Consider the following 14,986-nt stretch of genomic DNA (forward strand, 5'->3'; position numbering starts at 1 on the left):
TAAAAAAAGGTAAAATGCAACCAAAAGACCAGAAGAAAATGCACACGGCAGAGAGAGGGTTAATATTCATGATACAGAAAGGGCTCGTCACATTAACAGGAGACTGATAAAGAACCTGATAGAAAAAAATAGGTAGAGATAGGATTATTCAAGGGGAAAAAAAGAAGAGAAGCTAATAAAAAGCCACAGTATTGCATTAAGTCACTATATTTAAAGGTGTTTACCAAATAATACTTTTACCAAAAAACAGCTTTGCCATAAATGTTAGCATGCTGCTTATGACACTGCTTTTAAAAATGCATAAAAATCTGTAGCATTTTGAGGGTTTGGCTTTGGGGGGGGGGGGAACAGAATTCCATAAAACAGTCAATTTGCTCAGTCTATTTGTAACAAAGTAACTCTTTAATACTACAAAAAATAACCAGAGAACTACCATCAAACTTGTGTATCCTGAAAAAGAAACAATTTCCGATCCGTGGTCATTAGTTGAAGGGCTTCCTTAAAAGAAAAAACTTTTATCAGAAACACTATTAATTTCTGTATCCTATTATGTCATATCCTTTTTTTTAAAATAAACTTTCTTTTTTTAAAATTAATTTATTTATGGCTGCATTAGGTCTTCATTGCTGCACACATGCTTTCTCTAGTTGCAGCGAGCGGGGGCTACTCTTTGTTGCAGTGCGTGGGCTTCTCGTTGCGGTGGCTTCTCTTGTTGCGGAGCACGGGCTCTAGGCGCGCAGGCTTCAGTAGTTGTGGCTCGCAGGCTCAGCAGTTGTGGCTCGCGGGCTCTAGAGTGCAGGCTCAGTAGTTGTGGTGCGTGGGCTTAGTTGCTCCGTGGCCTCTGGGATCTGCCCGGACCAGGGCTCAAACCCATATGTCCCCTGCACTGGCAGGCGGATTCTTAACCACTGCGCCACCAGGGAAGCCCCATATCCTTTTTTTAATACAAAGTCATCTTACTGTATGCTTCTCTTCTCAGATATCTGACCTCAGTTGTAGCTAAGTGAACCTCTAGGTGCCTTGAATCTGTGGATCTCTTGCTGCACGTGTATCAGAACAAGCATTTAGACCAGAAAGAAAAGATGTCATAACGCACATCTACTAAAACATGTCAACCGTGCTTTCCTCTTGGCCACAGTCAGGTATGGAAAGGAAAACTCGTTTCCAAGACCAGGAGTCAAATGGAGTCTATAGTGAGGCTCTATAATCAGAGTTTGCAAAATCCAAAAGCCAACAGAAGCTAGACGGGCAGAAAAATCTTCAACTGCATTCTGTCAACGCATTTTGTACAACATTCACTCCTCCAAAGAACTAGGTGGTCCCATTTTCCCTTAACTGCTCTTTGGTTACTTTTTTTTCACCACATTTGAGGACAGGGATACAAAGAAATACTTCACTATTATACTACAAGCATCAACACGACTGCTGGGGAGTGTTGGGGGACCCCTGTCTCAATGCTGGCCAGACCACAGAGCGGCCGGGCCGTGTTCATTTAAGGGGTCCCTTGTAACTCAGCCCCAGCTAATTCTTAACACTGCGAAATGAAGGCCTAGTTTGGTCAAATCTTTTGTCAAAGGAGCCAGAAACTTCTACATGAAATTTCTATTTGTGGGTCTAACAAAAATATATCCTTTGCCTAAACACAGCCTGAAGACTGTCTGTGAGCTCCCCAGGTTGATACAAATTATTACATGATTCATGATATTCCCATTTTAGCTGGATGGTGCCCTAGTTTCATCCGTAATTGGGGGGTGCAGAGTGGTGTCTTGGAAGGACGAAGCCCTCTATGTTTTCCAAAGAAATCTTTTCCTGGGACCTGGGGTATCTGCATGGGTCACTTCACCCCCTAATGCCAAACTCCTTAATCTAAGTGATTAAGACCCCATGGTCTTAATTATACTCAATCTCATCTGCTTTGGGGCTTTGACCAACGAACTACTTCCTATCTCAGAACTTCGATCCTTTATCATCCGTCCCTCATCTCTGCTACAGAAGCGATCCGATTAGCCTCTCCCACTACATACTCCTAGCCCTCGACTACACAGACCACCTGGAACTCAGCTGACCTCTTCCTTCCCTGTCTACTCTTACTTGCAAGGCTTTGGCTCCCAGCAAAGTCGTTGCTCAGACGTTGCCAGTAACTACGAGCTTCCAGATGCAGTGGCATTTTATCAGAACTCATTCCCTTTGAAGCCCATCATGCTGACCACCTTCGCTTTTGTACTTCAATTCACATTTACTGATTGAATATTAACTTTATAAAACTCTACATTCTATAAGAGAGATGTAAATTAAAACCCAGATTTCATTCTTTGGATAAAATTTTATACGAAGAATGAGTGCAAAAACCAGGCAAAACGTTAATAAAACGTGTAAAGGTACTTGGCCTGTCACTGAAGATCTCACGTTATCGAGCGCCATGCTAATTGTGCAGTGCTATCGTCTACATGTCACCCAAACTTAAATACGCCCTGTGCTCTGCAACAGTCACCTCGGTCCATGCTCTTGCCTCTACCCTCATCCTCTGGTCTAACTGCAATTCCACCTAAACCCCGGCGCCAGCTCTAACGTCACCTCTCGTGGGGCTGAGTCCCCACTGCCGCAGGCTGAGAGGGTCATCAATCACTCCCTCTGAATTACGGCATTTTACGTGACATTCATCCAATAATGCTGCCGCCTTATGCCACAGTTCTTCCCTGGATGGATATATACTTACCATCTAACAGACCAAAGATAAGCCCTGAAAGCTGGGGAGAACAGGTGTCCCTCTTTCTGTTTTGGAGAGAGGCAGAAGCTTGCAGGGATGGCCTCTCCCTGTCTGCCAACTCCCGGCCAGTTCCCTCCCACGCCAACCGTGGCCTGGCCCCGAGACCTGTTCTGCCCAATGGGCCATCAGAGGATGTGATGTGAGCGGAGCCTTCACAGCACTTACATACCGGAGATGGTTTTCTCTGCTGTTCTCCAGAACCCTGAGACCACCACATGGGCAGCTTACTGGGGGGTGAAGAGCTACGTGGAACAGAAACAAGTTCGCCCAGCTGAGCACTCCTGTCGACCAAGCAGACCCCAGCCAGACAGCCAGACTGCAGCAATTCGCCATGCTGACACAGAGCAGAACCGCCCAGCTGGCCACAGAAACAGGAGAATAATAAATGCTTGCTGTTTGAAAAGCCACCAAGGTTTCCAAGATTGTAAGGGCGGGGATCAATCGATACACAGAGTATCTGGCACACTGTACTGTACTGAAATGAGAGAAGAATTATTGAAATTGTAACCTCTCTCTGATCATCCAGTTCTCTCCGTAAATTAGAGTTTTTCTAGCCTAAAAATTAGAATACCCTATATTCTACATGGTTTTTTGGTTTTTGGTTTTTTTTTTCATTTGTTTTATAGAATGAAAAGCTATAGGGCAGCACACTGTAAAAGATACAGTAGGTATTATATCTACATAGATGTACATAGATATACATAGATACAGTAGGTATTATATCGACATAGATATACATAGATATAGATAAGAGTAGGTATTATATCGACATAGATGTGGATTTCAAACCAGGATGCACCATTTACTGTCTTTGGTAAATCCTTTAAGCTTTCTGTGCCTCAGTTTCCTTTTTGTAAAGTGGATAGAATACTCCAATCTCACCGTATAAGAGATAAGATGCACTAAGTACCAAATACAGTATCTGGCACATTTCTTCAATAACCAAGAGATACTATCATCATGTACATAATATTAATCTGAAAATAAGGAGGCTGAAGGATTTCTCTCTCAAACTGAGTTTCCACACCACTACCTCTCACTACTGCAAGTGGAGAATTTGTCAGTGTTCGAACACACTGCAGAGCGGGGAAAGGTCTGAATGGAGATGAAGATGAAGATGATTCTGATGCCTTTAACAACCTCTGGATATCATGAATTTTGTTTATAACATCGGTTGGCATCTCCAAACTGGAACGTTTTCCTTCCAAAACAGACGAGCAAGTTAATCATAAGGCTTAATTGTCCTGGAAACTGGTCAGTCGATGGTTATTTTGGGAGTGTTATGGGAATAATAAATCATTAGAAAACAGAAACAAAAAGTTATTTAGGAAGACATAAGTTATTTAGAAGCTTTGACTAATTCACAGCTAACCAGATAATTGAGAAAAGTCCAGATACAACTAATTCAGTAAACATACTTAGCATATATAGATGCTTTTTCACCCTCTATCAAAAAATATATGATGGTTTACAAAAATAGAGCATCTGGGAAGCTTCCTGAATAATAAACCAAAGCACACACTGACTTCCTTTGTGTCCAACCAATTGAGCCAGTTTAAAATAAAGATTCATGCTACCCCCCGCTGATACCAGAGCATGCTAATGAAAATATGCTAATTTAAGACAAAACAGTATAATGGCTTTAAAGAAAGCAACAGAAAGAACTCCTCTTCCATGACCAGTTGCTCACCTAGATAGGTTCCACTGCTGATACCACCGTATTCAGCATCTTCTGGATGGAGTGTAAAAGCAGACAGAACAAAAGCCAAGAAACAAAGCAGAACAGTTAGAAGCCCAGCCACAGATGCAAAAAAATAAATCACTTCAAACAATCATAAAGCACAGCATAGAACAGCCCTCACAATGCTACTCTTAAACATAAAACATTTTGTTTTATATTTAAGTTTACAGTAACATTTTGAAACGTCATGCAATTCTTTTTTCAAGCTTGTTTGGAAGTGCCTTTACTGCACTTCCAAGAAAATTGTAACAGACTTGCCTGATACGTTTATACTTTCACAGTCAAGAAAATTACACCACTTGATCCCCAAAGTAAATTTATTTTTGTGAATCAGGCTCTTTGATAATATGTAAAATATAGCACTTATTTTGGCTCACTGGAGTAGACAGTAACGTTAAAATGAAAATACAGCCTTTCTTTTGATAAAAAGAGAGTCCATGCGGGGAAGGAATAAAGGCACAATACTTCTATTTTTATTTTGTTTTAAAAAGATGAACAGATGAAAACACTTTAAAATAAACAATGTGCTATTAATTATTTCCAGGAATTAAATGAATACTGGGTTATGCATATCTTAAAATTTTAATTTAAGTCATGGAGTCCTACTTATTTTAGGCTTCTCATCTTTATATAAATATACTTCTAAAACTAACAGCACAGACTGTGCAGAAATCAAATAGTTGAGAAGACTCTCCTCACATCCTTATGTAATAATAAGTCTGTCAGTGTATCTGAATAACATTGCTTTCTTCATTCATCTTTATTCGAGACTACTGACAGATAAAAACAATGTACTACATTAGAATACTGTGTATATTTCTGCTATATGAAGCAAAAAAAACCATTTCTTTCAAAGACAAAGTACAACCACGACTGCTGGTACTGTAATGTTACGATGAAAGTTGGGATGTACCATGATCTTTTACAAACTGCTTGCTATGGTCAATTTAATCTTCTACATATGTGTACTAAACAAAGCTACTAGACTACGCAGGGAAACTTTTATACATGTACCTTTAATTTCCTCTGAGAAGCACAAAAAAAAAAAAAAAGAGGATATGATTAAATGTGTAGAAAATACAATTAAAGTAGGAAGATGTTACATCCAAGGGACAAAAAAAATCCACCTACCACACTCAACTGTTTCCTCATCTTAGAAAAGCCAAAGGAAAAAAACAAACGTATTTTAAATATTTCAAAGTAATTAGTCAATGAATAAATAGAATTTGTGAAAAACTACATTTTAGACTACACTGTAGTTATAGTCTAAAAATAATGTATACACTTAAGCAGTAAAAACACAAAGTCTTCATATAGCTTATTAAATACCCCAAAGGGGAAAATAACCAGGAAAAAAAATCAGTATTTTTTTCAAAATAATACCTTCAATAAGGGGATTATATTTATTTTTATGGAACAGTTCTGTTTCTAAACTAATCTGTTTAGAACTGAGCATATTTCATGATAGAAACAGTGAAAAGAAGTAAACATTTTAGAAACAACAAATTTTGCCTTTAAAATGTCTATATATACTGTAAATTTAACAATACCTCAACAATTGTCAACTTATTACACATATGAAATGAATCAGACAGAACCCTTTCTTTTCATTCTGTCTATATTACTTGATGAAAGGTATCTTAAGAAGTAATCTGAAATAATTCTTAAGTTACTAAGAAGACAGCATTTTATGAGTTAGGTTTGACCTAGGAGACACATCTTCAGTTGAGGGAGAAAAAAGAACTGGAAATTTAACAGAAGCCAATTGTAACCACAAGTCAAGGTAGGAGGTATTTTGCTACACGACCTTACAGAGTGAACAGGACCAATCAGAAAAGTTCTCTGCTCACTTCTCCCTTCACATCCAGCACGACAGCCAAAGAAAACACTTAGGAGAAAGTGTGCACAACAGCCTATTTTTACTTTTCAAACACCTATGGGCCTTCAAACTGCGTTAGCTCTATTTGGACAGTATTTGCCAAAATGACAAGCAAATCATTATTATTCAGGCTCACAGTATGAGTCACTCAAGTTGTGAGTTTATTTATCCTCATTTCTTAGTAGCTCTGAAATGTCATGTGCATCTAAAACAAATTATTAGAAAACAAACAATGAATGATGTGACACAGGATAGCCAAGCCAGGCATCTAGGTAGAAATAACATAAGCTGTGTTTAAGACTGATCAATCTGTGATCTCAGACATTTCTGCTGTAAAGTTGATTGTTAAAACAGAGCGTATTTTCTGATAGAAACAGCAGGATAGACTGAGTATTGCACTCTTGATTAAAGACTCAATGTCACATAAATCAGATGATAAAAGCCATGTAAAACACACACACACACAAATTAAAACACCAAAGCCAATCCACAAAATAAAATCTGTAACTTAAATTACATGTAGTATATGTATATTTCATATTCTAATAAGAGGTCCTAAATAGGCTCGATAAATATTCAAAAGAATATTTCCTCCTTGCAGTTCTTAAGTAGGAAGAGAATGGTATTTTTAGCATGACAACACACACGTAAATATCCAATAGCAAGTATCATGCTGAATAGACATCCAGTAGGAAAAACAAAGAGGGAAAATATACAGAAGGTAGACCTCAGAAGACAGTTGGGATAAGTGGCAGGACTCTTCCTCTGATAAGGCACTGCTGCATGGACGTCAAATGCATAAACTTAATTTTCCAACAACTCTATGAGGCCGGAAGTATTATCCCCATCTTACAGATGGGGAAGCAGAGGCAGAGAGGGATGGAGCACTCGTACGCGGCAAAGCTGGCTTGTGGACCCACGCGGTCTGGCTCCAGAGTCTGAGTTTTGAACTCCCATGCTACGCCATCACATCAAAAGTCACTTCTTAATACCTGGAGCTTCAAGCCAGAAAATGCACGTCAGGGGAAAAAGGTCATCGGAAATAACAAATTTCTTCCAAGTTTCCCGACTACTTCCGCCACCTTCCGCTGCTCCAGCCTCTGGCCCCCCCGAAACATCAACCTCTCAGGTGTTTCTCTGCCAGGAGAGCTGGGGAGGGGCGCAGCAAGAGTCCACGCTACGTCGTCAAGCACTGACGTGCAGGATGTGACAATTACAAAAAGCACAGAGAGAGGCCCAGGTCACGAAGAGAGAGACTTGCCGTCCTCAGGGAAAGGAGGGTGGAGGCTCGCGTGACAAGCATTTGATGAGCTCTGCGCGCCAGGCAGGAGGGACTTTCCCGGTCACTGGAGGTCACCCCGCGTGGGACATGTCTGATACTCCTGACAAGTGGAGAAACTGGTCTCTATCAGTGGGATAGTCTGGGGCAAAGTTAGGGCCCCACTCTAGAAACTGCTTTCCCAGACCCCTCACCCCTCAATGCCATCTCCCCTGACAGGCTGCAGTGATCGGTGACCGAAGACCAGACCCCTAACCGCCGATCAACCCTCTTACCTGCGTGACGTCGGGTCCCCAGAGACCACATGGCTTAGAACCTCTCAGATGCAAAAGCTAGACACACACCCTGACAGTGTTATCTTTATATATCTTTATATACGTAAGGATATCACAGACGAAAAATAAGCAACAAGAAACGCCTTTACCTCAACCATCTCATGGTGTAAACAATCAGACGTGCAATTTACAATTTAATTCATCTACACCTCTTTCTACACGAGCTCTGATCTTTGGCATCTCCCAAAGAGCGTCAGGGGAAAAAAATATTTCCAGTATTTTTAAAACCCCGTATGTTTCTGTTACACGTGATCCCACCAATATTAAGAAAATGTTTGACAAAGTTTTAGATACAGAAAGTTAAGAACATAAGCAATCTATTTGTTCATTTCTGAATTAAATTTATGCGTGAACACAGTAAATAAACATTATCTAAGATGCCAGGAAGAAGGTGATTATTCAACTTGGAAAGTAGTATTACAACAACCTGTAGAGCAATGATATATATAGAATTCTCAAAAGTTTGGTCTTCCACAACACTGGTACCATGAAGAATGAATTCACTCTTTCCCTCAACGTTTAAATTCTGTTGTTGGTAGATTGAGATCTTCAATCCACAAAATACTTGTCTTTGAGTGAATTTGGTGACAGCCTGTTTGAATGGACACCCTTTGCCTGCAGTCAAATATTTTCTTTTTTACCCACATGATAACCACCAAAATCGGTTAAAACAAATTCTAAACTATTTTGTGTCTTTACCTTCTAATTTTTAAAAAGTCAATAAATTGTACATTTTTGATTTCTGGTTTATTTATTACTAGAATTCTATTAGAGCTATTTTGTAAAAGAAAATGTCTTCATTAATATTATTCAATCAGCATTATTAGAAATGTTCAGCTATTTATACTTTGATAACTAAAAAAAGGAAACCAAGCACAGTAAGTAAGTATCATACTTGAATATTCTGCAGTAAAATACACTACATGAATACGAACTCAATTTAAATATAAGTTACATCTGATTGAAGTTGAAGGTAACGTTTATGCTACTAAGAAGCTAATTCCTAACTTACATACTTATGTCTCAATAGAAAGGGAACAAACAGTATTTCAAGTAATCAAAGAAATTCATATTTCTTTTTAAAGGTTAGGTGCTATCACATGGCTTTATATATGCAACTGAACTGTAAAAATAAGCTTTGGCAGGAAAGTCGTAGGGTAAATTCTATCGACACAAGAACTGCAAGCTGCTACTAAGTGTCTGTCAGGAGAACTGCCCCTGCGTGCTACTTGAGACATGAGATATGCACTTACTTGGGCCCCAAACACGCACCCCATGTCCTTCTGATAACAATCTAAACGTTGGTCACAGCAAGGAACACCTGTCAGCCTTCTGGGTCTGTTCCTCTGTCTGTATTACTAACATCAAGCCGTTATGTTAGAACCTAGCACTGGATTAAGGGGGAGGGAGGGAAGATGAAATTCTATCATAAATTTCTGTGTTGGATAAGTTATTCCTCCAAAAAATGGGAGGAGGGGCAGGAAGAAAGAGGAGATGAGTTCCTACATCAAGCTTCTAAGATCTAGGAATGTTTTAGTTTTAAGAGTTCATGTTTTAGTTTTTAGGAATGTGTAAGAGGCAAATTACTTCGTTTGAGGAGCCTGTGTTCTGTATATGCATTAGATACGCCAAGATTCCTAAGGAGAGGAAATAACCAAGCATCAAGGATGAATACCACCCACACTCAGAGTTTTGCATAAGGGTGCCAGTTTAAAAGCCTGAGGAGGTCGGTAGTACCAGGGCTTCTGATTTTTTAACCATGGAGCCCGGACCCAGAGTTCTAGCATAAATATAAAGGCAGAGGTAACAGTACTGGCATGCTCCAGTCCTTTCTGACCTCTGTGTGCACACTAGCTGAAGCCCTACAGCGCCAGAGCCATCGTCCACGAACTTTTCCTCCATGCAAACTTCAGTTATGATGATACACTGTGAATCAAATAAAGAGTAAAATCCTACCAATACAAAAGCAATCAATTTGTCAAAAATGTTAACTGCCTAATGACCTTTAAGTCATTATTCTAAATTCAATGCTTAACCAACATCTTCCTAGGTTTTAAGAGCACTTGTGAAATTTAGTGCAGAAAATTTTTATCAACATGAGTATTTTTCATAAATTTATAAACACCAACATGAGAGAATTATTCTTCTTTTAGAAATTTTATATTAAATCAGAAATTTTCTTAAAACCTATTCCATGACTATTCAATGTAATTAAATTGATCGATTATAAAATATATAGATTTTTTCAATAAAATAAAATATAAAAATAAAGGATTTTATATCAACTTTCTGCTTTTCTTCATAGTATTATTCTATACTTTAGCAAAGGGCATGATAACGAATGTCCTATTCCAAAAATCTAAGTACCAAAGGTTGAAGTCCAGGAAGCGTTGAGTCAGATGGTCTTTACAAGATTTAGTTACATAAAAAACAAACAAAAAAATCACTTTCAAATACACAGGTTACAAAACAAAGTGCTTTAAAATGCTTTTAAAAATGTTCAGATCCAGGGACTTCCTTGGCAATCCGGTGGTTAAGACACCGCATTTCCAATGCAACAGGCGTGGGTTTGATCCCTGGTCAGGGAACTAAGATCCCCCCACGTGCCGTGCAGTGAGGCCAAATGAATAAATTAAAAAATAAATAAATAAAAAATGTTCAGATCCAGTGCAATGATTTTTGCATAACTTTTGAGTTCAGAGGTTTATGAGACAACATTCAAAGAAATTTCAAATGGAATTTCAATTCTTTGAGAATAAAGACAGGGGCCTTCTATTTAATTTTCACAGAGGTATACGGTCTCTCTGAAGGAGGCTGTATCTACTATACGCTGTATTTACTTTGGATAATATTGATCAGATTTATTTTTTTATTTAAAAGTAAAGAACATCTACCTATGAGAACAAACAACGCATCTCTCAGTGAATCAAAATCTAGGTTAAAAAAAAAAGAGAGGAGAGAAGAAAAGGAAGAAAGGGTGAAAGGACGACCACGTTCCATAAAGACAAGTCCTGAAGCTCAAACACTAGCGTACTAACATATAAAAGAAATTATGTAAATTCATATTAGGGAAATGCAAATCAAAACTACAATGAGGTATCACTTCACACTGGTTAGAATGGACATCATCAGAAAATCTACAAACAACAAATGCTGGAGAGGGTGTGGAGATAAGGGAACCCTCTTGTACTGTTGGTGGGAATGTAAACAGCCACTATGGAGAACAGTATGGAGGTTCCTTAAAAAACTAAAAATAGAACTACCATATGACCCAGCAATCCCACTACTGGGCATATACCCTGAGAAAACCATAATTCAAAAAGACACATGCACCCCAATGTTCACTGCAGCACTATTTACAATAGCCAGGTCCTGGAAGCAACCTACATGCCCATCAACAGATGAACGGATAAAGAAGATGTGGCACATATATACAATGGCATATTACTCAGCCATGAAAAGGAACAAAATTGGGTCATTTGTAGAGATGTGGATGGACCTAGAGACTGTCATACAGAGTGAAGTAAGTCAGAAAGAGAAAAACGAATATTGTATATTAATGCATATATGTGGAATCTAGGAAAATGGTACAGATGAACCAGTTTGCAAGGCAGAAATAGAGACACAGATGTAGAGAACAAACGTATGGACACCAGGGGGGGAAAGAGGGGTTGGGTGGTGGGGCGGTGTGATGAATTGGGAGATTGGGATTGACATGTATACACTGATGTGTATAAAATAGATCACTAGTAAGAACCTGCTGTATAAATAAATAAATAAAATTTAAAAAAAAAGAAATTATGTAAATTCAAAGACAAAATAGCCTCCATTACAATTAGTGCTCTACACACACACACACACACACACACACACACTCACACACATTTATCCTGAAACCAGTTTGGGGAGAGCTATTAAGACAATCTCTCTACTTTGCACAGTTCTTTAAAACAAAAAAAAATACATCAAAAATTTTAAGTAAGTGAAAATTCATAATTATAACCAATTACATATTTCTAAGTTGCCTAAAACTCAAGCAAATTAGAGTATGGATTCAGATTCGAGTAGAATCACATTTATTTCATTTTCAAGTTAGACACATTTTATCCCACATGCACCAAATGTATAAGAAATGTGCAGGCCCCCAAATTTAAAAAACCCTCAAAGAGCAAGTCAGGTAGAGGCCTCAGAGCTCCTTTCCACTGGATGAGCTGCCAGTGAAAATTCATCACACTTAAGAACAATGCAACATTCTGGTTAAACCTGAAGCTTTCGATGTCACGGGACATGTGGCATTCTATGACAAGTGTTTTTTCCTTCTGCCCAGACTTAACAGAGCAAGAACAAGCAGGCTTTTGAATCAGTGCTCTACTTGAAGCTTGCTTGTGAGATTTATACTCGACTGTAGTTTGGCTCCCTTATAACGTGATTCCTGGGCTCTAGGCTTCTACAAACTGACAGAAATAACAGGAGATGGGAAAAAATGCAACGATACTAAAAACAGATGTTGGTGTGAAATTCCAGGACCACTTATTTGCTCATTTCACCTTTTAACGTACAATTTCTATGCAACAAAAGGGCTTTTTTTTTTTTAACTCTTAAAATACCTAGAACCATGAAGCAGAGAAGATAAAGTAGGATGGGGACTTACAGGAGGTGGGAGGTGAGAAGTAAAGAGAATCTGAGAGAAGGGTAGGTTAAAAGAAAAACCATACTATCTTTTCCAGTAATCCTACATCATCGTTTTTCTTATTCTTATTTTCTTTTAATCTAGTCCGGTAATAACTCTGAACAGACCGGGTGAAGGTCAGAGTTACTGTGATGTCAGAATAAGCAAGGAAGAAAGTAGAACAAGAACGACTGTTTTAGGCACAATTGCTTTTGTGCCCAAGAAAGTGATGGATTTTTTTCCTCCAATCTTTACCAAGAAATATCTTATCCAAACCTCTAGCTTTAGAGAAATAAGAGTTGCATTTTAGGTTACATTATAAAATACCTAAATTCAGAATCAAAGAGAGTCGTAGTTATTAGTTTTTTTCTTAAAGAGTGAGTCATGGGTTTATTATAAACAACCCCAAACACCCCTTTCTTCAAAAGATTCACTTTACCATTCCCACTATGAACTTCTTACTTGTTGGTTCTTGTGAAATGATGACCCAAACGCTATCACAGGTAATAGGACCTCTTATTCTACCACAAACACCTGCTGTAATAGTCAAAAGTAAACAGCAAGACTTAGTTACTCTGCATTCTGATTAACAAACTTACATGATTTCCTGTTGGAAACTTTCAGGGGCCGGACTAATATTTCTGGTCGTCTCAGAGCCAATCTCCTGGAGGAAAAGAAGGTCAATATGCCTATCAATTTACAGTACAGATCCAAGATTAACATAACACCAAAATATTAAAAGCCTTAAGAAAAAAATGGAACGTTGGAGGAAAAAATGAACACAATGCAATCTACTCAAATTAAGAAATAAATCCTCTACTTTCAAATTTTTATAAATTCTCCCCACTCTGAAATCACTCTTCTTTATTTTTCCATCTTTCACATCAATACAGTTTCAGATATTAATGTGCTATTTTCCATTTGCTTCATAACAAAAACTGAATATGACCTGAGAGTGTCATATTATTTTTGGTCATTATTCATACTTCGTTAGACAAAACAGAAATCCAAACCTGAGGGATAAGGAATTCTAAGGCAAGGTTTTAGTGCTTATTTTATCACAACTATGCTGGAATGATATTTTGCAGAGAACAAAAGGTCAGCTGAAGACAGGCCATGATTCTGGGCCAGGAACTCACCTTTCCTGGAAATGCTTAGAGGGAATCAAGCCTGCTCTGGGATTGGCATCTCCTTCGTGCTTCGCCTGCCACCATGTTGCATCATCCTGGCTCATAATCTGAAGAATATCTCCCTTTTTGAAAGAAAGCCCAGCTTCCTTACATGGAATTGCTTTATCCTCGTTAGGGTCATAGTCAAAGAGGGCTTTGATAAACATCTGGAAGAAAGTTCCGTTTCAGATGAATAAATATAAAAAATAAATGTGAAGTGGCCAACATTCTTCTAACTCTGATTTATTTAAGAAATAGAATATTAAGATAAACTTGTTGTGACAAAAAGGATATTTAGTAAATGGAAAAACATTGGTTCCCACAAAAAAGGGTTTCTGAGGGATGGTTACCTTGCCCTCCTTTGATGGTGTCTCCTCCTTGATGCTGGGTATAATCTTGAATGTGATTGCACCCTGAGACTGAGCCTGATGTCAGAGGAAAGAAAGAGTTATAAGAAAACCTCTGGAGCCAAAGAGGAAGAAAGTCAAATAGGTAGAAAATGAAACGATTCTAAAAATTTACAAGCTTGGGGTGTCTACTCTTAGACAGAACAAACCGAGGAAACTATTTTTGTAGAAATTCCTGTAACGTGAGAAGGCACTAAAGTTTGTCAAGTAAGTTAAAAAACATTAACCACTAAACCACTTTTACCTCCTGTGCACTTTAAAAATGCCGATGAATGTATTACCATCCATGTTGAGTTACTTCAAAATAGAAAGACAGAATACGCACAGTGCCTTGAACAGGATTAAATGGCAAGAACAGACCGTGTGCAAGGTTCAGACCACTGCACCTAAGGCTCAGCAGCCAGGTTTCAGGGACAAAATTCCTACAACTGCCAGTAACGTGGCTATAAATACATGACTCAATTAGTTGCGATGCTCATCAGTAAAATAATGAAAAACACTCATCTGTGTCATATTCTGGTTAGTAAGAAAAGCACCAAATGTAGTAGATTCATTAAAAGATGGGAAGACTGTCTATTCTAATTTAATTAAAGCAAGCAACAATACCCAAAATTCTTTGCTGACTACCTCAGACAACGGTAGGTCTTCCTAACAGGGACCTGCTGTGTAGCACAGTGAACTCTACTCAATATTTTGTAATAACCTACAATGGAAAAGAAGCTGAAAAAGAATATATATAT

General features: G+C 38.3%; 1 protein-coding gene across 2 annotated transcripts in view; it reads right to left on the bottom strand.

Annotated features, from left to right (window-relative positions):
* MPP7 (membrane palmitoylated protein 7) overlaps positions 1–14,986 on the bottom strand; it is a 262,627-nt gene that overhangs the window by 69,590 nt on the left and 178,051 nt on the right. Inside the window, exons 9-14 of one of the 2 annotated variants that reach the window (XM_036841370.1) lie at positions 14,190–14,264; positions 13,810–14,006; positions 13,270–13,334; positions 5,640–5,660; positions 5,523–5,534; positions 4,458–4,499 (exon numbers count right to left, since the gene is read on the bottom strand). In XM_036841370.1, coding sequence (XP_036697265.1) covers positions 4,458–4,499; positions 5,523–5,534; positions 5,640–5,660; positions 13,270–13,334; positions 13,810–14,006; positions 14,190–14,264 — 412 coding nt within the window. The remainder of the gene's footprint in view (positions 1–4,457; positions 4,500–5,522; positions 5,535–5,639; positions 5,661–13,269; positions 13,335–13,809; positions 14,007–14,189; positions 14,265–14,986) is intronic. The other variant, XM_036841369.1, reaches the window with a different exon arrangement.

The sequence above is a fragment of the Balaenoptera musculus genome, chromosome 2, assembly GCF_009873245.2.
Source record: "Balaenoptera musculus isolate JJ_BM4_2016_0621 chromosome 2, mBalMus1.pri.v3, whole genome shotgun sequence".
Lineage (NCBI taxonomy): Eukaryota > Metazoa > Chordata > Mammalia > Artiodactyla > Balaenopteridae > Balaenoptera > Balaenoptera musculus.